The sequence below is a fragment of the Bos mutus genome, chromosome 24 (genome assembly GCF_027580195.1).
Source record: "Bos mutus isolate GX-2022 chromosome 24, NWIPB_WYAK_1.1, whole genome shotgun sequence".
In the NCBI taxonomy this organism is placed as follows: Eukaryota; Metazoa; Chordata; class Mammalia; order Artiodactyla; family Bovidae; genus Bos; species Bos mutus.
The window spans coordinates 58,117,066-58,144,522 of record NC_091640.1 but is presented as its reverse complement, the minus strand read 5'-3'; the positions used below and the strand labels follow the sequence as shown (position 1 = coordinate 58,144,522).

General features: G+C 48.2%; 1 protein-coding gene across 1 annotated transcript in view; it reads right to left on the bottom strand.

The window, feature by feature from the left end:
* ZNF532 (zinc finger protein 532) overlaps nt 1-27,457 on the bottom strand; it is a 113,627-nt gene that overhangs the window by 9,649 nt on the left and 76,521 nt on the right. The window contains 2 exon segments of the mRNA XM_070361796.1: nt 22,630-22,911; nt 26,221-26,383. Of these exon segments, the coding sequence (XP_070217897.1) occupies nt 22,630-22,911; nt 26,221-26,383 (445 nt within the window).

Genomic DNA, 27,457 nt, shown 5'->3' with positions numbered 1-27,457 from the left:
ACTGAGTGACTTCACTGTCACGCACTGGAGAAGGAAATGGCAACCCTCTCCAGTGTTCTTGCCTGGAGAATCCCAGGGACGAAAGATCCTGGTGGGCTGCCGTCTATGGGGTTGCACAGAGTCGGACACGACTGAAGCGACTTAGCAGCAGCAGCAACAGCAGTCTCTTGGACTAGCACATGGACCCAGAGAAGGAAGAAGAAGCTTCCTTTAGAATAAAACCAGGAACAGTTGGTCATGAATAATTGTATGTTTCAAAAAGGTTTTTTAAAAAAATCTAATTTCTGTCGAATTTTTGTACATGTAAGATGGACAATGTTAAGATCACCTGGGAGAGTCAAAACACAAGACATCTTTCCAAAATCAAGACAGGGGCTTTCCTGGTGGCTCAGTGGCAAAGAATCACCCTGCCAATGCAAGAGACTCAGGTCCGGCCCCTGATCCACAAGATCCCACGCACCGCAGAGCAGCTAAGCCCCTGCAGCACAAGGACTGAGCCTGCGCTCGAGAGCCCGGGAGCCGCACGGACTGAGCCTGCGCTCGAGAGCCCGGGAGCCGTATGGACTGAGCCTGCGATTGAGAGCCGGGGAGCCACAAGGACTGAGCCTGGGCTCCAGAGGCGGGAGCTGCAGAGACTGAGCTTGCGCTCAAGAGCCCGGAAGCCACAAGGACTGAGCCTGGGCTCCAGAGGCGGGAGCTGCACGGATTGAGCCCCCTGCAGCAACCACTGAGCTCTGGAGCCGGCTCTGCAACCAGAGAGGCCACTGCAGAGAGAAGCCTGAGCGCCACGGTGAAGGGGAGCCCTGCTCCCCGCAACCAGAGAAAGGCCCTTGCAGCACCTAAGAGCCCAGCACAACCAAAAATAAACTAAAAAGTAAAATCAAGACAGTCACAGCAAATAATCATAAAGAAGGGAGCCAACTGAAGTGATTCTTTCTAGGCATTCAACAGTGCATAGGCCTCAGACACATGCAGACTGGATCTCTATTATGGTGGAGATTTTAACATGCTACTTCTTGTTATGGCATATTTGTATTAACATAAAATTGAAATTGTAATAGAGAAGTATCAGTAAAGAAAGTCTCAGTAGATGATAAAATAAATGAAGAACAGCTCAGCTGAATCAATAATTACTATTTTCCAAAAAAGAGTTGACAATGTATGAGGTATTCTTTTTCAACATCTTCATGGGGAAAAAAAAAAAAACCCTGCAGAAATGAACTGTAAAATCCAAAAACAATGGGGCAAGGTTTCCTAAATGCCTGGTGACAAGAAAATTACAAGTTTAAACCCCAGTTTCCAGATCAAACCTGCCAGGTTTGATCACCTAACAAAACAAATGACTTTTTTCTTTGTTAAATTTTAAATACTAACTTGTTTGAAGGTGCTTTGCCTATTTTCATAATTTGTATCTTCAATATTCTAATAGTTCCTACTGTTACTTTATGACACCGAAAGCAATTTTTGATCAAAAGTGGGGAAAAAATAGCATTAAGAAAAGTATAAATGTCTATCATCATTCTATTTTCAAGACTTTTAAGGTCCTTTACTCCTTCCGGCTGCTATAGCAGCATAAAGCTGATATTAACAGAACCAGGGCCTTAAGTGGAAACTGTATACTTAAATCAGAAAACAAATTGTGAATTGTAAATTATTTTGTCTTTAAATAGAACTATTCAAAGAAACAGGTGGCAGCGTCTGAAAATTTTGATAAGACTTTAGAATATCGAACCACCACTTGGGTGAACTTGCTAGATTTTCTCCCTCATGTCCAATTGCTGACTCTTATCTTCACGTCCTGTAGGAAAGAAAGTCATCACTAATTCCTCTGCTCTGAATGCCCTGGCCTTGGGCTCAGGTTTGAGCTCTGGGATTTAAAATGCCTCTAAAAGCCCTTCTTTCTGGATGGCACTTGGTGGACATTCTGATAACCGGTCCCTTCCCATGACTTGGCTTGAAGGCCTCTTTCGGGTTCGGGGGACAGTGGAAAAGCTGGAGAAAAGGCACAGCCCCACACACCCACCCAGCCCGAGCTCCCCTTCTCCCAGCTCTTCTGAGCGCCCTTCCTCCCCAAGGCTTCGGACTCACAGCCACATGCAAAGAGCCCCCCCTGACGACCATCACACATCCAGACAGAGATCTGAGATGAGGGGGGACTGGACTCATTCCCAAATCACAGTGACACACACCCTTCACCTCGATCACAGCACTTTTTATGAAAACGGAAAAGCCAAACTGCTTATATAATTTTCAGCCTATCACAACAGCAGTCTCTCAGAATTTAACTCCTAAAACTCTGAACCCTTTCACTTGGGAATCGATTCTGGACATAGTGGTTGGTGCTGCTGTGAGATAACATACACGGGACACAGGTTCTAGATCGCAGAGCTAGGCAGAGTCAGGCGGACGCCCACAGGGCTCCAGCCACAGTCAGTAAGGAGCCTGACACTCAAAACCTGCCAGCGACTCGCTCAATGAAGAGTGTCGTGCATCGACACACGGTAGAAACATTTCTTAACAGCTGGTCAAGAAACACGCAGGTGCTGCAGAAAGTACGGCACCTCACCTTGAAAAAGGCCTGCACTTTGCTGGTGGAAGTGAGCGCCAGGGGGCTTACCTGAAAACAGAGGGCAGCTGTGGCCCCTTCCTGTGGACCTGTGTGACCCCCCCAGCGGGAAACGAGGGCGCTGGCGGGGCTGGGAGGTGTGTGCACAAGTGTGTCGTGTGTATTCCTGCACGACTCCGTTTCACGGTTTTCTGGAACTAGTGTTTCTCAGGAAGGGAATCACACACGAGCAAACTGAGAAGTCACCTTATGCTTCAATCGCTCCCTGATGAGTTATCAACTGCACTGGAACAAACCTGCGTTCTCAACACAGACCTCATATTCAATAGCAGAAAGGATTTGTACATACAGAGATTATTCACTGCAGCACTGTGTCTAATGCGAAAACATGGAAAAAAAAAAAATCTGGGTCCATCCAAGGAGGACTGGTTAAATAAATGACATGCACTTAACGATACTCGTCATAAAGCTGTAGAAAGAAGGGAAGATCTCAAACCGCTGATATGAGAAGAACTGTAACATAAATGACGTGGAGACAGAACCAGGACACAAAATTGCATTAATAAGCTGTGTTCTGTGAAAGAAAGCTGCGTTCTAGAAAGAGAACACAGATGTACAGAGGCTGACACGGCGCAGAGCAACGTCAAGGCCCGGCAAGGGTAGGAAGGAGGACTTTAACTGTACTCCTTCATATCATTTGGATTTTTGAACCATGTGAATGTAACTCTTAAATTTTTTTTTGGTTGCCTCAAAATTGTACATCATATTCACTGAGCTATTAATTTAAAAAATGTAAAACTCCCTTTTTAATGAGTTTTGAGAAATGGATACAGTTAGAGACAGAACAGTTTTAGGGGCTTCTCTGGAGGGACAGTGGTTAAGACTCTGCCCTTCCAATGCAGCGGCACAGCTTCGATTTCTGGTCAGGAAACCAAGATCTCACATGGTGTACAGTGCAGCAGCAGCAAAAAAAAAAAAAAAAAAAAAAAAAAAATATATATATACACACACACACACACATATATACACACACACACACACACACACAGAACATTTCCATCACCCCCCAAATTCCCACATGCCCCTTTAGATCAACACTTCCTTCCCACACCCAGCTCTTGAAAACCCTGATCTGTCTTCCATCCGACGGTTTTACTTTTTCCGTTTGTCGTGTAAATGGACCACGCAGTCTAACGTGTGTGCCTCTCACCTGGCATCACACGAGTGCATCACCCGAGTGTATGCCCTGCTTCTCGCTGTGGAGGAATACTCCATTGCATGAATAGATCTCTGTTTGTTTATTCATTTATCAGGGGAAGGATTTCTGGGTTGTTTCCAGTTTGGGGAAATTACTAAAGTATACAGTATAAATACTTAAAACTATAAACAGTCATGGACAGGAAATACAATCTGATTTCTCTTGGGTAAATACCGAGGAGTGGGATTACTGGGTCATATGGTAAATTATGTAAGAAACTGCCAGTGTTTTCCAGATGGCTGCACTCTGTTTTTCCCAGCGATGGATGCGAGCTCTAATGGCTCAGCAGCCCTCCCAGCATTTCATAATGCCATTTTACTTTACCACAGCCATTACAAAGGGCGGCTAGTGGCGTTTCATCGTCGTTTAATTTGCATTCCTCTAATGACGAATGGTATTAAGGTAAAAAATTTTCAGTTAAGAGATTAAAACACCTTTTTATATGGTGTGCCTTTGTCTCAAAAAAACAAAAGTTTTTTGGTTTTTAATTTTTATTTCAGGAGGAATCATACTATCCTGTAAGCTCCTTGAAAACAGAAGCTGTGGGTCATTCATCTTTATATCCCTGGCTTTCAGCTTATGAAAACACTCGGTAAACATTCACTGTGTAAATGAATTAAAAAAAACACACACAATTTTCTACTGGAAAAATATGAGCATGTTCTACAAAGCGATCACGGAATAACAAGGATAAAAGTAGGATAAAACACTGGATAGAGAGCAAGCACTGGTTGTTTCCAGAAGGTGGGTGAGACACGGGCATGTCTGAATCTTGGTAAGAGCCTCGGAAAGACACGGGGACGGAGGCGGGGAGGGGCTCACAGGGAAGGAAGAGCCTGCAGAAGGGGCGCCCCCCGGAATCAGGTGCTAAACAGGTGTGCTGTGTACACAGCAGGGGCGGGGGGTGAGGAGGGGACTGGAAACTGCGGGAACTCCTGCCTGGAAGCTGCCACATCACAGTAAATGCAACGCCTCCAGATGCCATCGCCTTCACCTTCTTTCCCTTACTATCACAGACTACAAAAATACCAAAGACCTACTGCAAAATAAAAGAGTAAGATTGCTTCTAATCTCACCAGTTGAGGTGTGTTGTGCGTGTGTGTGTGGTCAGTCATGTCTGACTCTTTGTGACTCCCTGGACTGTTGCCCGCCAGGCTCCTCTGTCCATGGGATTCTCCAGGTAACGATACTGGAATGGGTTACCATTTCCTTCTCCAGGGGATCTTTCTGACCCAGGGAACGAACCCACATCTCGTAAGTCTCCTGCACTGGCAGGCAGGTTCTTTACCCACTGAGCCACCTGGGAAGCCGCAGAACTGAAGTAACCATTATCAATTTCTAGCTGTATATCCTGCCCATGTCTTTTCTGGATACATGTATCCATGCGTATTTATAAGAATGAGTCCATATTATACATATTGACTTGTAACCTGATTTCCTCAATTGTAAGCAAACACAGCTACACATACTTTGCTGATTCCACAGTATTCTACTGTATGTGTGAGCCATAATTCATTGAACTATCCTGTTAATGATTTAGCTTGTTTCCACTTTTCAACTTTTACAGATACAATTTTCTGCCGTCAACCAATTACTCCTTTGGATAGAGTTTGGAAAAAACCAAGACTGTCTAGTTTAGAAGTTGTAAAAACGTTCCGGCTCTTTGACCGTTCTGGCCTGACTGTCCTCACAAAGGACACCACCGATCTGCATCGCTGTCCCTTCATCAGGAGAGCTCAACGTCAGGACACGCGTCAACTCCGCCGAGGGGTGGGCAAACACGCTACGGCATTTTTGCTTCTCCTGAGAGCCCACTGAGGCTGGGCACCTAGACACATGCTCCTGAACCTCCTGCTTCCCTGGGGAGCTGCCCCATCACGTCCTTTCCGCCTTTCTACGGAGTGGGGGGCGGCGGGGCGCACGGGCGCAGACTCCAGGGTCTCGGGCACCACTCCGCGGGCTCTGGGCCAGCCACTGGGGTGACGGAGGGGCACCGATGGGTGTGAGCGGGGGACCAACATGACCAGCAGAGTTCAGACGGGTCGGGTGTGGAGCAGCAAGCCAGGCAGAGGCTTCGGGGGAGAGATGACGCGCCCTGCGCTTGGGAAGACGGGGGATGCTGAGTGGCTAGATTCAGCAGGTACACCTCCAGGGTAGATCTGAGGATGGGCGGAATGCAGGACGCAGAGGAAATAAAGAGAGGGATCAAGCATCACCCCAAGCTCTGTGGCCTGGGCCCTGGTCGGGGCAGAGCTACCAGCTCCCCGCTGGGGAAAACGGGGAGGAGCGGGCTCAGGGAAGGAGAGGAAGCAAAATGGTTCAGTCACACTCTGGGGACATTAAGTGTGAGAAGCCCGCTGGACATCCAAGCGCAGAGGCTCAAGAGGTGGTTAGAGGCACGTGTGGAAAGCAGGGAAGGAGTCAGGCCAGAGATTTAAACAGACCTGTGAGTCAGGAGGACACGGACGTCGCCTGAAGTCTTGGGCCTGGATGAGAACTGTCTGAGTCGAAGGACCCAGCCCCTTCACAAGACGAGGGAGACCGGGGACAGCGGCGGATGAGGCCGATGCGAACCGAGAGAGGGCGGCGCTCCCGGGGCCTAGAGGAGCAAGCGCTCTAACGGGACCATGCAGATGAGAGCTTCGCCAGGTCAGCGAGGACACTGGCCGGGAAGGCCAGGCCGGGCCCTGGGCTCGGCGATGCAGCAGCGCTGGAGAGCGTGGCAGGGGTGGCTCTGCTGGTGGGGCCCTCCCCGGCGAGCCTAGCGGCTAAGGGTCCGGCTGCCGGTGCAGGGGGCGCGGGTTCAACCCCTGGTCAGGGAACTAAGATCCCACAGGCTGCCTGGTGCATCCAAAAACAGAGTGGCTCTGGCGGAGCAGTGGGCTTAAAGTCTACATGGGGGAGGGAGCCAGGCAAAAAGATACGAAATGATTCCAGGCAGATTTAGTGCAAAGGAAGGCAGAGAGCAGGGAAGTGCAGGGGGGTTGTGGTGAAGAAAGCTGCTTTGTTAGGGTAAGGGTACCAGGGCAGGCTTTACGATGCTGAGAAAAACGCAGGCGCAAATGGACAAGCGCGACCAGTCACCCCTCAAGGGGTGAGTCTGGATGGAGCACTCAGACAGGCTGTCCTTACAGGGGCTGGGGACCCACAGGGCCACCCTTTGTGATGGGAGATGGCAGAGCACCCCACATCAGGTACAATAGGGCCTTTTCACTACACCATCTCCTTGCTGCTGCTGCTGCTAAGTCACTTCAGTCGTGTCCGACTCTGTGTGACCCCATGGATGGCAGCCTACCAGGCTCCCCCGTCCCTGGGATTCTCCAGGCAAGAACACTGGAGTGGGTTGCCATTTACTGTAAGGCAAAACCCCAGCTTCTGGGCTTTTGAGACGCTCCACAATCTAATCCTCAATCTGTCATTCTGACTTCATCTCCTGGGACTTCATCAACCTTCTGTTCAGAGCCTCTCAAACCCACGCCTTCCGGACCAGGACCCCTTCCGCCCTGCCCCCGGGGCACCCATCGGACCTGCCTCCTCCGGCCGGCCCATCTCTCAGCTCCCTGGATGGCCTCCCCCTCTCTCCAGCCAGCTGCCTCTTCTGTCACCCAGGGCACCCCAGCTACAAGTGAACCGCCGGAAACGTGCATCTCAACGTGCCCCTCCTCTCCCCACGCCCACCTGGCATTTCCTGTAGCTCCTGGGGATGAAGCCAGCCCACCTGCCTACCCCCCACCCCACCCCACCCCACCGCAGCCTCCTGCCACTCCATTCCCGGGATGTCACGGTCCAGAACTACTTCTGGCAGCCCCTTAGCTGTGCCAGCCCGTATTACCACATCCGTTCTCTGCCTGCTCCTCTGTACACAGGGCAAATTCCTCAGGCGCATGCTCCAAACACCTCTTTGGATAGCTGAGAGAAATACCTCTCTGGATAGCTGAGACAGTATTTCTTATCTTCAGCCTTCCCTGGCCATCTCCCAACTCCTGCTGATTCCCTACCAAACAGTGATGCTCAAATCTGCTTCCTTGTACCTTAGATTTAAGTCTAATTCTTCTCTTGCACGTATCACACCCAATTTTAACTTTTAATTTCACTCTACCCTCCTCTGACTTCTTGTAAGGCTGGACTGCATTTTATTGCTCACTTTAACCAGAGCCTCAACAGGTACCGAGTGGAAACCTGAACAGAAAGCATCTTTCCCTTTAGCATTAAATTATATCCCACCTTGTGATGCTCCGAAGACTCTTGTTTCACACGCAAGTCAAACTAGTTTTAGCTTCAAAAGTATTTATCCTTTCTTCTTCTACCCAACTGTAAGCATCTGCTGGGCAAGGTTTATGTTTCACACTGTGTCTGTGCTCCCTCGTAGCAAATGCTATGCAACTCGATAAATGTTTATAGAACAAAAGAAAGATACGGACGGAAGAACACACACAGCGTAAAGCTAAACATCCCCAAACTGGGGACGAATGAATGGCCTCTTCTAAACAGTTTCAGAATTGCACATAATTCCTGTAATACGCAAGTATGGAGAGGAACCGAAGACTTTTAAAAAACAAACAGTATAGGCTGATAACCTGAGCAGGTTGAAAATCTACAGTCTGATACGCCTTTTTTACACAATCAATTAGCTCTGCTACAGGATTAAAGTGTCCTAAGGTTACACACGTGCTTGCCAGGCGGTGCTAGGGGTAAAGAGCCTGCCTGATAACGCAGGAGATGCAGGAGGCAAGGGTTCGTTCAATCCCTGGGTCGGGAAGATCCCCTGGAGAAGGAAATGGCAATCCACTCCAGTATTTCTTGCCTGGAAAATCCCACGGACAGAGGAGCCTGGCGGGCTACAGTCCTCGGGGTCACAGAGTCGGACACGACCGAGCAACTAAGTGTGTGCGTGCGTGTGCTCACACATGCAAACACACACACAAATTCCATATAAATTATAACTCAGTAAGTTGATTATTAAAAAAGAAATTCACTAAAGAAATGTGTCACATCACTAGCATATTATTAAAAGGTATAATTTGCATTGTAAGGTTCTTGGAACTTTTCACCAGGATAAATTAACGCTTCTTTGTTTAATTCACCGATCTATGAGTAGATAAAACGTAAAGAAGTAAACCTGCTCACCCACACCAGCCACACTCTTTTAGAGAACAGTCCTGTAGGCACACGAGTAGCCTACCTCCGTAACAGGGAATACTATGGGTCGTAAATAGGTATTTAGAGGAACATAGCATAGGAAACTCAAATTTCATACATGTGAAAGCATTAAGAAAAATAATTTTTGAGTACTAAACCATCCAAATTTCTACAAATTCAAATTGAATGGTTTGGTGGAAATATACACAGAGTATAAATTGAGACCAGAGGCTTGCAAACCTTTTCCGTAAACGGCCAGATTATAAATATTTTAGGTTTTGCAGACCATAAGGTCTGTTGCTACTCAATTCTGCCTCGTGGCTGAAAAGCAGCCACAGACGATGGCACACAAATGAATGGGCGTGGCTGTTTCAATAAATTATTTACAAAAGCAGGTGGCTGGCCTGTGAAATCAGTTTGCTACGCCCGATTCAGACCCCTGTCTTGCATTCTATAGAAAACAGAGCAAGTCTCAATCATTCAGAACCAAATCTATTTAAGAGAGATAAGTAATCAATCCAGGCTTAAAGAAAGTCAGGACTATAAAGTGAGGAGAACGGTTTCTGTTCACATAAAGTGCTCAGAGCACGTCCTGCGGGCCACCAGGATCTAGATCACTGAAGCCACAGCTCTGAAATAAAGCGAGTTTACAGGCAGGCGCTTCAGCTTGCTGCTACGCCTGTTTAAAACAACACACAAACTAAGTCTCCAATCTGGCTGTAAGGCAAGCCAGTTTGCTGATGACACGGTACGATTTACACAGTAAGACAGGGAGCTGTAATAAACACAGAACAATGAAAGGCCAAATGCAGCACAGATGGGAAAGAAGCGTGTCCCACCACGGCGTCTGTGCTCGGAATCACAGCAGATACGAGGGCATACGTTTGGAAAAACAGAAGTGCTGCAAGAAGAACTGCTGTCCTAACAGAGCTGCGAGAACCACGGCGATGAAACTCAGAGACGCCTGCCGGGCCGCCGAGGGCTGACCCTGTGCACGCGCCTTCCTAGGGCGTCTGCGTCCACCCCGCTGACCAGCGGTGACGGCACAGGGCTGTGGGGGTTACAGATCCTGGCACGCCCCGGGCCTCCACGCTCCTGCGTCAACTCCACCAGAGGCCCTGCCCCGTAACTCCTGACCCGTCACGCTTCTCTCTCCTTCAGGTTTTCACAAAGAGAAAACCAGAACGACAGGCGCCATGGGCTGGGTGCTGCTGTATTTTGCTAAGACATTCAGGGATCAAAGATCACAGCAGAGCAGAATAATTCTGCGCTGCCCATTTCTTCCAGGTCTGGTTTGGTTTCCTGCCCATCCTTCTATTTTTAAGGGTTTGTCCTCTGTCTTCTGAGCCTCCCTGACTCTTGAAATGTATGCCCCCGGATGGGGGACACAATTATTCCTCTATTACTTTTGCTGTCAGAGAACCCAGTCTTTAAGGAGGGGACCACGGGGAAGGAAACACACACGGAGCGTTTCCCTTTTAAAATGTGTTTCTGGCTGTTGTTGTCTTTGCCCTGGTGCCCGGGCTTTCTCCAGCTGTGGTGAGCGGGGGCTACTCTTCCCTGCGCTGTGTGGGCTTCTCACTGCGGCCGTTTCTCTTGCTGCAGAGCACAGGCCCCGGGCGCTCGGGCTTCAGCAGCTGCAGCGAGAGGGCGCGGTTGCTGCGTTTCCCGGGCTCTCGAGCATGGGCTCAGTACTTGTGGTCCATGGACTCAGTTGCTCCACGGCACATGGGAATCTTCCCGGGTCAGGGATCGAACCCGCGTCCCCTGCCCTGGGAGGCAGGTTCTTATCCACTGTACCACTGGGAAAGTCCTTAATGTAATTTTTAAAACAGCTTTTCTGCCCTTTTAAATTCAAAAGCAACCTAAATAGAAAAGAGGTATTGTGAAAATTTATTTTTCCCCCTCTGACAATCACTGTTTCATGAAAGAAACAAATACTACTATAGAATAAAAAATTAAAATAATTAAAACATACCCCCTGAAGGCCTAAGTACAATCTTTCGAAATAAGTAAATATTTATTTCCACAAATCAAAAGAGAAAAGAAACTAGCTATTCCTTTTAAAGATGATCACTGTTTTCATCAGATGATCTGTCAGTACTTTGAAAGTAATTTCAGAAAGTAAACAAGCCCAGACATCAAAACCATGGACGTTAAAGCCAACGATGGTGGCTTTCTTCTTAATCCCAGTCCTACGTCTTGTATTAATCTCTGCAGCCCTCTTGATAAACCACATTAAAGTGGCAAGCGGGCAGGTGTTCTCAACTCCCAAACCGGAAGGTACGAGAGCACACACGAGCCGCGGTGCGACCCGCACGGGGTGGGAACGAACCCTCAGCTGCTGTGGGCCGTCCTGGGTGTGGCTGGGTGGCGGTGTGGTGTGTGGTGACTCTGGTGGGCGTGGATGTGAACAAGTGACTTCAGGGATTCCCACCTTCTTCCGCCGACAAACCCTTCCAACTCCACCGGCAATGCGTGGGGAGCCCCGGGCAGACACTGATGTGGTCCAGGACCTCCCTCCGCTCCAGCCCTGCCCCGGGCTTCAGCTCACCTCCTGCCCCACAATGGGAATGTGTTCTCACAACGTGGGGGACTGCTTCAAAGCCACATCCGACCTTGAGGCGGAGGGAAGGGCTACTGGTCCTTGGGCAGCCTCGTGGGTCTGAAGTCTTCCCAGCTATAAACTAAACCCCCCCGGGAACCTGTGACCTCTGAGCCACATTCCAGAGCCATCTATTTTTGATTCTTGCCAAGACCACCGAAGCCAGGACGGCCTTGTTATTTCCTTTGACGCCCCCACTTTGGGATGTAAAATTATTTTCTGGTTGTTTTGGGCTTCAATATAGTATCAGCTTACAGAAGAGGGTGCTACATTCTTAAAACTTAAAAATCTGGTCTGCCAGCTGGACTTAGAAACACATTTTCCTAAGGAGGTAACAAATGGATGTTGCATTCCTGGAGAAGCACATACAAGCCTTCTCACATTGTACAGCAACACTGAACCAATATTCTGAAGCCTCACCACCACTTTCCGCTCTGGTTCAATGAAGAAAACTAATTCCACAGCCGTGTCACTTTGTTGACCAAGGTCCGTCTGGTCAATGCTACGGTTTTTCCAGTAGTCGTGTACAGATGTGAGAGCTGGACCATAAAGAAGACTGAGCGCTGAAGAATTGATGCTTTTGAACTGTGGTGTTGGAGAAGACTCTTGAGAGTCCCTTGGGCTGCAAGGAGATCAAACCAGTCAACCCTAAAGGAAATCAACCCTGAGTATTCTTTGGAAGAACTGATGGTGAAGCTGAAGCTCCAATACTTTGGCCACCTGATGCGAAGAGCTGACTTATTGGAAAAGACCCTGATGCTGGGAAAGATTGAGGGCAGGAGGAGAAGGGGACGACAGAGGATGAGATGGTTGGATGGCATCACCAACTTGATGGACGTGAGTTTGAGCAATCTCCAGAAAGCCTGGTGTCCTGCAAGGGGTCGCAAAGAGCTGGACACAAAAACAAACAAAACTCCTGGAGCAAATGTGGGCATTTTAGGTCATGAAAGCAACTGCTGTCCACCCCCAGTCCACGGCCCATCGGGCCTATACCTCCAACTGCCTCCAGGGGGCTCCAGGGGCAGGGAGGGAGCCCAGGGGCACAGGAAGGGGCTGAGGTTTGAGAAAACACAGGGTGTGGGGGCGGGGGCAGGGGGCACCGGTCTGGGTCCCGGGCAGTGGAGGCCAAGAGAGGAGGAGAACTTCTCCTGGGTGACAGGGAGGGAAGGCAGTCCCTGGCTGTGGGTGGTGGTTTTAGTAAGAAACGTTCTGAAGCCAGCAAGTCCCAGGACCTTCATCCAGAACAGACGGAAACGTATTTCTCCCACGTGGTTGCAGGACCAGCCTGGCATCCAGGGAGCCTCCACACCCCCTGAACCCGAGCAATAAACAGGAGGTGCCCAGGGAAGAAGCGTCGTCCCCGGTCTCCAAAATCATAGTGCCCTGCTGGGTCCCTGCAGGGGTGGGGACAGCCCGCGCTGCCACACGCCCTGGGAAGAGGACCACCCAGCTGCGCTCCAAGTGCAAGGATTCTCAGTGCTGACCGGCACTGTAAGTGACCTTCTAACACCCGTTCAGTGAGCCCCTTCTGGCCAGACGGCTTGCACCTGCCAGGTGGAAAGGTACAACGACAGGCGCCATCCACGCTTACCGAAGCAGCCAGAGGAACCTGCCGCAGGCTGGGCCTGGCCACAGCGCGGGCCGGGGCAGCCTGGCTCCCGGGGGCCCTGACCCGCTGCTCAGGGCAACTGGGGCCCTGCTTCCACCCGCCAGGATCGCCCTGCTGCTGACGAAGACAGAGAATAAGGAGAGGACGCACTGTCGCGACTGAGGCGGTCACAGGCGAGCAGACGAACACAGAGGAGCCCCGCGGGGACAGCTGCTGGCAGGACTAGCTGAATTCACCGGGGAGTGACCCGGGTATGAGGCGAGCACAGGGATTCCCAGGCAAAGGGAACTGCAAACGGCAAAGCCAAGGAGGAGGCGTGGTGTGCGGGAAGGGCCGGAAGCAGCTGGGGTTTTTTTGCTGGAACCACAGGAAAGGGCCTGGTCGGGCGGGTGTGGGAAGGCCCGGGTGAGATGGCCAAGGGCTCAGGACCCCACCACGAACACACCCATGAGGGCTGGTCCACTCGGGACAGACAGACGGCAGTCCCAACAGGTGCTCTGGCGGTTTTGTGAGACCTACCACACACCTGTCACCTAACCGCTGGGTCTGATCTGAGCTCTGATCGGAGGTCGACTGGTTCTATCGCAGACCCTCTACTGGGACCACTGGCCGCCCCAGCTCTGGCTCCTCCAGCCCCTAAAATCCTACACATCTGCTGACCTGAGAACTGGGACTGAACACATCTGCCTACTACTTTGTGTTATTAGATGATTGTACGTCCTTAAAATTGGGCTTCCCTAGTGGCTCAGACAGTATAGAATCCGCCCGCAATGCAGGAGATCCAGGTTCGATCCCTGGATCAGGAAAATCTCCTGAAGGAGGGCACAGCATCCCATTCCAATGTTCTTGCCTGGAGAATCTCAGGTACGGAGGAGCCTGGCGGGCTTCAGTCCATGAGGTCACACAGAGTTGGACACAACTGAAGCGACTTAGCACGCACAAACGCACATCCCTAAATTTGAGGATTTTATACTTAATATTCAGTGGAATGTACACTGATAAGCCTTGTCTGATTTCAGTGATTTCATAGTGGCCACGTCTTTCCCTTTAGACCATATGACTGGGCATGTATAAAAATAAATTTAAAGCCCTTCAACTTTGTTTGCAGAAACCTCTGGTGAGTTTCCAGAAAAATGTCTCCTAAAATAGCTGCAATGAACATCTGAGCAGACATAAATGTTTTACATCTAAGAGCAAATTTTCTGAAACATCTGAAGAAAAAAATCCCTTCCGGCTATAAACAAAATTGGGAATAATATTTTACAATCTTATTTAAGTCACATTTTCAAAAGAATCTATTAATCTTTCTTGAAGGTTTTATTTTTCTTCATTTTCTGTCGCTCATGAAACAGTAAACTTCAAAAGTGGAAACTGGTCACCCAGCTTGTCCTTTTACCTTCTTTGAAAGGAGTCAGTCAGTTCAGTTGCTCAGTTGTGTCTGACTCTGCGACTCCATGGACTGCAGCATGCCAGGCTTCCCTGTCCATCCCCAACTCCCCAAGCTTGCTCAAACTCATGCCCATTAAGCCCATGATGCCATCCAATCATCTCATCCTCTGTTGTCCCCTTCTCTTCCCATCCTCAATCTTTCCCAGCATCAGGGTCTCTTTCCAGTGAGTCAGCCCTGCCCCCACCACGGCAGTCATTCCAGGAAGTCCTGAGTCCCAGCTAAGGAATCTGAGACTGTTACACTCAACGTTCTCCCCAAACCACAGGCACACGCTCGTTTAATGATGGTATAACCAACTTTAGGCAAGGCCAACCGCCTAAATTAAACTGACAGTGAGGAAAGGCACATATTAGCTGTTCCATATTAACACTGAAAGAGCCAATGAGACGAGAACTGAGCACTTGTATCAAGCTTCTCTGCTCTGCAAAGAGTGGCTGCTTATTAGCAGTGTATTGAGGAGGCAGGACTGGAATCTTACCTCTGCCACTTACAAGCTGTAGAGCCTGGGGTAATAAAATCAGCCTTCCCTACGGTTCCTTTCCTCGTCTGTAAAATAGCATTAGTAACAACGTCCTTCTCGGGGCCTGCTTCGAGGATAAGTGCCCTGTTTATTAAAACGGTGCACACCACGCGGGCAGGGAGCCCTCGCCCGTCATTTCATCAGCCCACCTTCCAACTCAGCGCAAGTCACCAACACCATCAGCAACGACATGCAGTTTAATATGCTTTGAACCAAAACATTTGACACTTTTATATTAAAAGTTTTTCACTGAATCACCAAGAAGACTTATACAATCATGTATAGTAAACTATACTAATAAACTATGAAACATAAAGTATAGTAAAATTATAATAAATGTATAATTTCAATTATAAATAAAATATTCAAATACTAAAATACAGTCTAAAATTTTAAACATGTTAAGATTATAATAAAAGACTAAATATATTAATAAAAATATCAACTTCAGTGGCCAAAATTACAGATGTGTACGTGTGTGTGTCGAGTTGCGTCTGACTCTTTGTGACCTGATGGACTGCAGCAAACCAGGCTCCTCTGTCCATGGGATTCTCCAGGCAAGAACACTGGAGTGGGTTGCCATGCCCTCCTCCAGGGGATCTTCCTCACCTAGGGACTGACCTGCATCTCCTGCAGTGCAGGCAGATTCTTGACCGCTGAGCCATCAGGGAAGCCCCAAATTAGAGCTAAGTCTCCTAAAAGCAGCAATGCTGTATGTTTCTTACACAAAGCATTAATACACAAACTCTAGCTTACGTGACCTTCAACTCCTGGTTCACAATTAAGTGCTCCTGGTCACAGAATATGCAACTCACTTAAATACATTTCTCCTGAGACCCTAAGCAACCACAATTAAATTCTAGGCCAAAGAACAGGAGAAACTGATTTTTTTCCGCCTCTCATTAGGATGGTATAGTTTTGGCAGACAGTTAATGTCACCAGAGCTGAAAGATGAGTTTCAGGATAAAAATCTATTCCTCTTCTTACAGTCAGATTAATTAAATAAAAGGCCTTTTCGTATCCCTAAGTAACGCGAGCCTAATGGCAACAGGAATACCTCTGCTGCTGTTGCTGCTGCTAAGTCGCTTCAGTCATGTCCAAATCTGTGCGACCCCATAGACGGCAGCCCACCAGGCTCCTCTGTCCCTGGGATTTTCCAGCAAGAGTAGTGGAGTGGGGTGCCATTGCCTTCTCTGAGGAATACCTCTAAGTAAGGCTAAAAGAACGAAAGTGGAACTGCATGACAACCAACTCCAAAAGTTAACTGCAAACAGTGTTTTCATATTCTTAACTAGTGGTCAATAAATACCACAATAAAACAGGAAGACAAACAAAAAGCTGAGGTAACACTTTATAATCCTAAAAATGTTTCAGAAAGATTAGGGGAAAAAACTTCGCCCTAACACATATTTCAGAAGCGTAACTAGGATCCAGGCTGGATGGGTGCTTTTAAAAAACACATGCACACAAACACACAGGAAACGCACCACGATTTAACAAGCACATGACCACACACTCGGCAAGAGCCCCGCTCGGCTTCCAGATACCCCCATCCTTCCGCGCGCCCTCCTCCTTTCCCACCACTTTCCCTGGTGGCTCAGAGGTTAAAATGTCTGCCGGCAATGTGGGGGACCCGGGTTCGATCCCTGGGTCGGGAAGATCCCCTGGAGGAGGAAACAGCAACCCACTCCAGTATCCTTGCCTGAAGAATCCCATGGACAGAGGAACCTGGTGGGCTACAGTCCACGGGGTTGCAAAGAGTCGGGCACAACTGAGCGACTTCACCTTCACTTTCTTTCTTTCTCTCCACCTACGTCTCAGAGTATGCCGGAAGCGTATTTCACAACAGGAAAGATAAGATGCTGTTCCAAGTATTCCAGGGAACCTGCCACTGAGGCCAAAAAAGGAGGCGCTAAGATCTGGGAGGCTTTTCCTAACGGACTGACCGACTCACTGGAAACAAAAACATTAAGACATCCCGGGGCCTCCCCGGCGGCGCAGTGGGCAGGAACCCGCCTGCCAATGAAGGGGACACGGGCTCGATCCCTGGTCTGGCAAGGGTCCACGTGCTGCAGAACACCCAAGCCCGTGAGCCACAGCTCCTGGAGCCTCTGTGGGCCGGGTCCGCCCCCAGCGTCGCGGCCAGGAAAGCTGGCCTGGGGACATGTGTGTGCTGATTTGCGCTCTCCAGGTGCTTCCAATGCGCAGCCAGTCTGCCAGAGACTAGGCCCACTGGCGGTCACAAGAACTCTGCAAGTTCCGTTTCAATCTACAAACTGGGTCAATGGAAGAGGACATGCTTTTTGCCGGTGGACGGCTGGTGTGAGAAATGCGTTTTAGACCGTGACCACATATGCACGCCTGCCTCCTGGGAGCCATGGCACCACTGCACTCATCACTACGGGCGCTGTCACTTGGTCCCGGACTGAGTCCGAAGGGCATCCTTCCCATCCCCGTGTGGGTGGTCACCTGGCATCTGCCCAAATCTGCCTGCCCATGACAAGTAGGTACATATTTCACCCACCGGGCCCCAGAGTCCCTGTAACTTAATGGTTCGCCTATGGAGGATACAGGTATCAAAAAACAGCTATTAAAGCTCCCTCGGACTCCAACTTCTCTTTCCCTCCTGAGACTGTTTCCAGACCCTCCCCCTTCCGGTTGCCTTCCTGAGTGAAGGTGCATCACTCCCCGCCTCCAGTCAGGGCCAGGAGAACCCGGGTGGCACCACTTCCGATGCCGCAGAGACGGCACTGGGTGGTTAACAGAACCTGTCCCCCACTCCCCACCAGGGCACAGTGACGACTACGCTGCCCGTGCGTCTGGCCACGTGACTTGTTCTGGCCAGCGGTATGTGTTGCACGTCACATCCAGAGTATAAGGGCATGTGATCCTTCAGTTTCTTTTTCCCCCCTCCCCTACTGCAGCGGCACCTATGCTGAGATGACAGGGATGAAAGAAACTGTCTTGGTCACTGAGTCACCGAGGGACAGATGCCCCGGAGAACTGTTCACACTGGTGACAAACTGCACGGGCAAGAAATAAACCTTAACTTTTGTATAAATCAATGGGCTCCAGGGACTTTTACTGCTACCTAGGGCACCATCGGAGAAGGCAATGGCACCCCACTCCAGTACTCTTGCCTGGAAAATCCCATGGACGGAGGAGCCTGGTGGGCTGCAGTCCATGAGGTCACTAAGAGTCGGACATGACTGAGCAACTTCACTTTCACTTTTCATTTTCCTGCATTGGAGAAGCAAATGGCAACCCACTCCAGTGTTCTTGCCTGGAGAATCCCAGGGACAGCGGAGCCTGGTGGGCTGCCATCTATGGGGTGGCAGAGTTGGACACGACTGAAGCGACTTAGCAGCAGCAGAAGCAGGGTACACCATTGGTTCTCAAAGTGTAGATTTATGAGAAATGCAAACTTTATCAGACTCCATCCCAGACCTACTGCATCAGAAACTGTGGGGGTCTTGGGGCCCAGAGCTGAGTGCTTATTAAGATCCCCCTCTCCCAGGGGGATTCAGAGGCACAGTCAAGGTTTGAGAACCAGTAGCTGGATTTCAATGCCACATGAAAGGCATTTAACGTTGTCTCTGCAGCCACAGAGGACGGGTGGGCTTAAGACAGGCAGACAAAGCTGGAACGTTTTTCATGCAAGATAACTGAACCCTATCTGCCCCACATCACATCCATGTGCTTGATTTTTTTAAAACCTAGATGAAAAGTCCGTGTTTACTCATTCAGCTTTATCTTGTAAACTCCCTCCCAGCTTCCTTCCCTACAGTCAAAAGTCATTGGTAGAAATGCTGGGTAAAATCTGATCTGAAATGGCAGATTTCTCTCCAGAGAGAAATTAAATCCTGAGTCAGCTATAAATTCAACGTCCCATCTCGACCCTTCTTCGAGATCCTACAAAGAACAGTCCTGGGATGGAGGCGGAGAGAGTCTCCATCTGTGCTGTTACCTAGCTACCTACTACCAAGTACCCTGTAAACAAAAGAAAATTAAGATTTACCTAGGGCCACCCACTGTTAGGAGTCACCACGTTCTCATTCCTGGTGCTCAGAACCAAGCTATTCAACAATGTTCTCTGAAATGGTCAGGCTCAGAAAGGCCAGAGAAAGGAGTCACACTCAAGTGTGCCAGCCCCCAAAACCCCATGCTCCTAATTTCTAGACACAGAACTGGACCATCTACACCCCCAGAGAACCCCAGCAAGCCCTGGAAGTCTCACAAGGTCCACTGTGATGGCATCTAAGTTCCACAGGTCAGTGATGCAACTCTGCCTCAGGATCCAAGTGAAAGCTCAGCGATGGTCCCTTGATGGGTCGGGGCACCTGGCAGCAAACGAGAAAATGGCTCCAACGATCACAGATCACTGAGCAGCTCTCAGAGCCGAACAAGTACAGACAACTCTTACCTTTTCATTTACCATCAGGTTCCTGAAATTCTAGATTTAAGAGATCTGTGAGAATGACCTCAGATACTATCTCACTGAGGGGATACTGATCTGAGGTCCCCGGGACACTCCTAGAGCAAACAAGAAAGAATGTCCGGTGGTACATGAGCCCCAAAACTATATATAAAACTGCGTATTTGTACATTTATCTGGGAGAATGCTCACCCCTTGAATGCGACTGCTGGATGAATAATACTGACAACAAGCTCATCTTTCTGATTTTTTTAATTTGAGAATAGTTTAAGCTCCTTGTTGAGTAGGCTTAAAGCTCCTGTAAGTTATACAAGAAGGTGAAACACTTGACAGGTGGCTGGATTTCAGGGGGACTGGAATGCAGGGAAGAAACCACAGCTGTAGACAGAGATTTGGAAGTTACACACACACACAAACACACATACACATATATACATGGGTATATACATATATTCACACAGTATATACATATACGTGTATACATATGTATACATACGACGTATATATGTGTATATACACGAGATATATATATATACGAGAAGTGAAGCTGTAAGGGTAACTGAAACTTCCCAGAGAGAGAGTTCAGTGTTTCCAGGACAGAAATGTTTTCTCCTGCTTGCCAGAACACCGAGGCGAGTGTATCGTTGCACGCTTAGGGTAGACAGAGCTTTCCAGAAGAACCGCCAATCTGAAAAGATACCAGCATGGCTCAGGGAGGTGAAGACAGAGGGGTGACCACCTGCTCGAGCGGGAGCCCCGGTGAGGCGGGTCTGGGGGGGCCCAGCTGAGAGCAGGGGTGGAGGGTGGGCACCTGCAGGGCTCTCTGAAGGCAGGAGGGAGACTGGGGGTGCGGGAGACTTGAAGCTGGGGGGCGGGAGTGAGTGGGGGGGAGACTGGGAACATTCACAAGGATGCCTGCAGGTGGAGTGTGGACAAAAAGCGGGGTCCCCGCATCTTCAAAGTGAACCCTGAAACCCTGGAAAGCCAAACATCCCCTCTGCGAGGGGCGGTGGTCCCGCAGCAAAGGTTCCCAGGTTACCTCCTCATCCCATCAGCTTCCTCCGAGCCTTCTCTTCATCTTACATTCTAGACACAGTAACTGTCACACGTGCAAGAGTATTTAGAAGAAAAAAATTCTGAAATGTTCCAAGTTGTTTACAGAAATCTCCAACGTGTAAGAAACGAAGGGTTTGGACTCCCGGATAATTGTTACAGTCTGCTCTTCTTTCAACGTTTATTAAACCCGGCTCAGGTGCCAAGAAGACTTTTCTTAGAATCTCCACATCAGGCTCTGAAAGAGCTACCGTTCATGCATTTACATAATTGCTTTATCAAGTACTGCTCATAAGAACCGCCCAGTATTTAGCAGGAATATTCTAAGACGCTTTGGCCCATTAGGGGCATCTAAGGTTGAGACAAGTGAGCCACGCGATACTAAAGCCATTCATATTTTGTAAGTCACCAGTTTTTATACGAGGAGATTCTGAATCAAGTGTAGTCAACCAAAGAAAACAAAACACATCTTTCTGCCATTTGTGATCGCTGTGATCAGTGCTCAAGGGCACGTGTACGTGAATGTGAATTCAGGTTCACGTGTGAATGGCAGGAAGGTCAAGCGAGACGGCTTCAGGAGCGCCCCCAACAGCATAAATGAGACTACAAGGCGATGCTTTTACCTGACTTGTAAACGCCATACAAGCAATCTTTCAAGGATCTGCTGCTGCTAAGTCACTTCAGTCATGTCCAACTCTCTGCAACCCCAGAGACGGAAGCCTACCAGGCTCCCCCGTCCCTGGGATTCTCCAGGCAAGAACATTGGAATGGGTTGCCATCTCCTTCTCCAATGCATGAAAGTGAAAAGTGAAAGGGAAGTCGCTCAGTCGTGTCCGACTCTTAGCGACCCCATGGACTGCAGCCTACCAGGCTCCTCCATCCATGGGGTTTTCCAGGCAAGATGCTGGAGTGGGATGCCATTGCCTTCTCCTTCAAGGATCTGGTATATACTAATTACAATCCCTATGCACTTTTTACACAGGTTCCCCAAGAATAACTATGTGTTTCTTTTTAATATAACTATGGCTTTATTGGCTTAAATTAAAGCAAAAGATGGTTGCTTTAAAAGTATAGAGTATCTGAACTGAAAGTGGGACAAGCCGGCATTAGGTGCCTCAGGACGTGAAATAAAAATACAGCACCCATGATGTATTCCCGTCTAAAAATTCACCCTGAGTCGAATCCAACTCCTAGGTACCACGGGACAAAAAGAAACAAATTAAACAATGTCAAAAGGAAGCAACTACCGGAATCCAGAAACACGGGGTACAGTCTACAAGACACATAACCTAGCGTTTCCAACAAGTCAACTTTCAAGACTACAATACAGCAGAAGGAAGGCTGAGAGACTAGCAGAGATTTAAGTAACACAGCGACCGAATGCAAGCAGACGCTAGAGATCCTAATTGCAACAAACCGACATCTCGGCTGCTTTTATGAAGTCCAGTAATGTGCATTTAAAAAATCCTTATCAGTTAGAGATGCGAATTTAACGATTTTAAAAAGAAAAAAAAAATACACACACGGAGATTTTTGGAGATTTTGAGTTATAGGAGCTTCTCCTAGACAGTTTAAAGATGAGGTCTCTCTTCTACCACCATATTCAGGAGAGAATCACAGAAGTCATTACAAATGTTACTGATCATTTTCAAAACACCCACGTTCTTTCTCTCCTCCTTTTTCCTTTATCTGCTGCAGAGCTCACCAGGAAATTCAAACGCTTCTGTCAGTTCGGTTCATCATGGTTCTCAGTTTCCGTGGCTATAAACACAACGGCAGTAGATAACTCCCCACTGGCCTTGGGGTCATCAGCAAAAATCACAGAAGGAGATCAGAAGGACTTGGAAAGCCCATTTTATAGACTAAGAAACTGAGGCACAGAGACCATTGAGTGATTTTCGAGGTTACTCCCCTCATTCCCAGCAAAACCAAGCAAGCACCCGCAGCTTGGAACGTCTTCCTTCCACCGACAGAGGCTTTCAGGGGCCACTTACCTTCCCGTGCTCCTTCCTCACGTGGGAAATGTAAACATCTCTCTGTGTGAACAGCCGGCCACACTCCCAGCACGTCCACCCGGGACTGGCCACTTTCTTGGGCTCCAGCGACTTTTTCACAGGTGACGGGGATTTCTTTTCCAACTTCTCTTTCCCGTTCAGGGATCGGGTGTCCTCTTTGTTCTGGTTTGTGGAGTTTTGGGTTGTAGGCTTGATGCTCAAAGGCAAGTTTATACCCAAGTTGGGAGGCCCTTCGATACTTTTCAACGTTCCATGCATAGACTAGGTTATAAAAAGAGAAGAAAGATCTTTCACAAGCCACACCACTAAAAGAGAGCACAAAGACCATCTTACTACATTACAGACGTTTCAATACGATCTCATATTCATTCAGAGATAGTCCTTAATACAGCAAGAAGAAAACCAAAATACACACTTGAAGAGAAATAAAGGAGCATTCACCTTTTACAGCTGCTGTTAACTAATTAATGTGTTTCTAGTTTCAAATAATTATTAAGGGCTCGTTTGCTTCTGCCATTTTAAAACTCGAAAAGAAAGACCAGTACTGAGGCCAAATCGTCCCTGGCACGGTGTGTCCGCCAGCGTACCAGAGTGAGTCCCCTCTACCCGAGACCACTTCTGAGGCAGAGCGTTTTCCTTCCACGCCTACCCGGAAACGTTCAAACAGGCAGCGATACTTAGGAGCTCAAGCCCCTTCGCTGGCCAACCAGAACAAACACCTGAGGCCAGTGGTTAACAGCAAATCTTTCCCCCACCGAACGCCTTTCACATTCTTGAAACACTTCTTAACAGTCTGGGTTTCTGCTGGGGAGAGTTCTGGTAATTCTAATCTCGCTCCCATCCCAATCCATTCCTTTTTACCGACAATATGCAGCACCCAGACTTGTGAACGACCCACAGCAGCTGCTCAAAAAGCCTGTCCAAACAGCTCGTTTAAGATGATTAACACAAGGGCCTCAACAGCCTCAACGTAAACTCTCAGGATTTCAAATTCCTCTGGGGTAAAACTAGTGCGATGTGATCCTGAAGACCAGCTCACTTAGGCTTTTGTTTTGAGCTCTAGAAGCCCAGAGTCCACAAAAATAAAGGCAGCAAACCAGTCTGTGCCTCAGTTTATCTTTGGATGGGGCTTCTCTTCTCATCAGCAGCCTCTGAGCTCTCGAATCTTCAGGAGGACAAGCCCACCCAGCGCACTGGGTCCCAGAGACTCGCACCCCACAGACCTCAGCGCCCCAGTGCTCGGCGTCAGCAGAGGCACCTGTGTTTAAATGGCCCTTTGCAAGACAGAAGCCAAGTTTTTATATTTTTAACCATTTAAAACCCAGAGAAAACCACCCCCGAATCTTCTGATAAAACTTATGAAATAATTTTCTAGGCAAATACATTTCCACTAACTAAAAAGCTGAAGTGAGAGTAAAGTAACAAAGTATTTATTCTAAAGGAGCTTTATTTTGCTTATAGAAACACCAAAAAAGTGGCAAAGAGTTCTGCTGTGACCACACAGCAACTGAACGTGTGCAAAAATGAGAATTTCTGATTTGCTTGTTTTTACATTTTAAGTAAAAAATAAGATTATTTATTAAAGACGAATGTCTTTTTTTAAATAAAGGAAATACAACTGAATTCTCCTGGAAATGATGATTCCTTAGCTCCTGTACCAATAAATAACCTGAATGCCTGTAACTTCAAAGTTTACTTTAAAGGCAGACGCCGGCATGGAGCACAAGGGCCCCACAAAGTGAACAAATCCACTGTGGCAGAGCAAAGAAATGATACAAACTGGATTAAACTGGGCCAATGGAAATCCACCTCTAAATAAATATGTCTGTAGAAAAACACTGTTTCTGGTCTCCTTTCTCTTAATTCCTTCCACATGAAAACCTGACCAGCACAGACATCAGACAATGTAAGTAACTTCACAAGCTCAGATACATAAACGTAAAAACAGGGCGCCCCGACACTTGTTCTGACCTGGCTCTGAATACACAGAGGCAGGACGGTGCTCTAGAATGTACAGAACATACGTGAAGTAAGAACGTGAGTGAGCATCCCACTGCTTCTGTGCCATGGAGTCTCGTAAAGGTTGAAACGACTAAAAACCATTCTTTCCTCCTGGTGGGCACAGGTTTAATCCCGCTTCTTCAGTCTCTTGTTTCCTGGAACCCTGTATTCCTCCAGATTTGCTATTAACACAGGAAGATCCTAACCATGCCACTTGCAGACATAACGATGAATTCCAGAAAGCAGATAAAAGCCTCTTAAGAAGCACCTTTTCTTTCTCTTCTTTGCACCCCACCCAGCCCTCCTATTGAACATTTAAAATATTTGAATCTAATTCCCAAGTCCCTGTGTTTTTATTTAAGCAGTCTGTAGTTTTTCCTGATCATTCGTTAAATATTTATTGTCAAGGTGATTTTGTAATTTTAGGAAAAACCTTTAAAACCTCTTAAGAGGATCTTACTGTACTTAAAGTGAGAATGACGAAACCCGTCTCCCATGCATTTTATCCTCCCTAGTTCCACCACGCCGTCACTGCCTGCGCCGGGCCTCTGGCGAGTGGCCTCTCGGAGGCTTTGAGTCTGTTTTAACAGGCAGTTACGCTCCGTGAGCTCATACACATTCAACACAGGAACTTTCAAGGATTAACACTGCCATCATTTAACTGACCCGAGGTCAGAATAATTTAGAGATTTGATGTGCTCTTTCAAATGACCTTTTCTGTATAATACATTTAAGAGAAAAACTAAGAGGCTGAGTTCATGGTAATACTGGGTCTGCTGTTTCTCTTTTTAAAAAGGACGTCACTTTAATCTCTGAGAGCTGATGGATATTATCTCCTAATGACACAGGAATAAAATTGCTTAACCTTCTCCCAGTGGACAGCTAAGAGGCTGGTAACTAAGCTGTCCTTAGTGAGCTTAAAAGGCTATCGAGAGATTCAGGTGCCCCTTTGGGGAGAGAGTGGGTCGTCCAGACTGGACACTTATTCACTTCACAGACTGAGCACCCATCAGGCGCCAGATACTGTGCCGTATCCTGGACACCGTCAGTTTACATGGAAACTTGCTTTAAAAAGAAAAAAGACTATGAGATTCAGGGGTGTTAATTATAATGCGAACATAACTGCTCAAGTAATTTCAAGGGGAAAATCTTTATTTTTCCAAACATATCAATATTTATATGAATTAACATAACTCATCAGAGTCCCTATTTCTAAATCCTACCTAACACCAAGTTCTCAAAAAAGTAAACTTCACAGCCATCATTTTCATAGAAGAGGGAAAATAAAAAGTCTATGACTGTATTATTCTTCGTACAGTCAGGGCATGCATTTGTTACTTGGCTCTGATTTTTTTGTGATATGCAGGCCAGGACTCGGGATTAAAAAGCATCTCTCAGTCAAGAGAGCTCGATGGCTGCACGCTGTCAACTGCTCACTAGCAACGACCAGCGTCCACCCCTTCCCTCAACAGCGCCGCTCGTGCTGTCCTGTAGTCTACGGCTCAGCCCTGACTTACGACCGACGTTTGCATCTACAGCTCCCTGAAAGGACAGAGGAGAGGCACGCACCTTGATATGGTCCATCATGAGCTGCTTCTGTGCATATAAAAGAGAACAGTCTGGACACTTGAAGACAGACACCTTCTGGTTTTCGATGTGTTGGTCAAAGTGGCGATACAGCAGGGTTTGCAGGGTAAATACGGTGTCGCACATGGAACACTTATATATTATTCTAAAACAGAAGAAAGAGGTGCGGGGAATGTCAGTCAGCCCTCATCGCTCAGGCCAAAGGAACCGCCACTTCGCATCCAAGAATTCAGGAGGCGAACGCACACAAACGCAGTGAAGAGAACAGAACGGTTTAGCTTTGAGACAAATCTTCCAGAGCAACATTTCGGTACAGACACGCTCCGACACATCTTCACTTGTGAGCTACTTTAACAAGAGCAAAAGCATCCTTTCGCTTTTTTTTTGAAACAGTTTTAAAGATCAGACGAGGGAATGGTGCTACCCTAACCTGAAAGAGAAACTGACTGATGAACTAAGCAGGCCCACACATCTCGGGATGCCTGAACATGCTGCTACTTGCTGCAGGTTGTCTTTCAGAGTTAGTAGAATTTTACATTTGAATCTCACTATTTCTTTGCCTTTCCTTAACACTGAAAGCCCTGCACCAGGGAACAATTATACATGAAATACAGACCCATAAAAGAAAATCCACAAATCAAACGTTGCTTCAATGCTTGAATACCTACTGTCTCTACCTGGTTTAAAATAATCACTGTCCGCCACAAACCACTTCCCTACCTAGTACGGGACTGCTAGGCAGCCTCCTTATGTGAATTCAGTGGCTCTGAGCCTTCTGGACACTCCCTTCACCCATCAACACTTTCCGCTGGATCCTGAGCGGGGCGGGGGGTGGGGGGCGTCTGGGAGAATCCAAGGACCCAGACTCCTCACTCCCAGCCTTCACCTCCAGGGGTTCGCCAGGACACTCAGGGGGTCCCCATTTTCCAACACAGCCGTCCTGGCCCTGAGAGGAGACCCTGGGGGTGCCAGTGTCTCCTCTGAAGAGCCAGGAGCACCTGCACAGAAAACTCCCAAAAGCAGCGAGGGGAACGGCAGAGAGAGCCTGGCCCGAGTCGGCAGTCCAACAAGAAAGAACACCCAAGGCATCCTCGCCATTTCTGCAGGACGGCGGAAAGGAGGGACGCCCCCTGGGAACCACCTGTCTGTCCTCACAGGGTCTTTGCATTTCTCTGCCCCAAAACTACAGATTTTCCCCCTCTTTTTCCACATGAGTTTT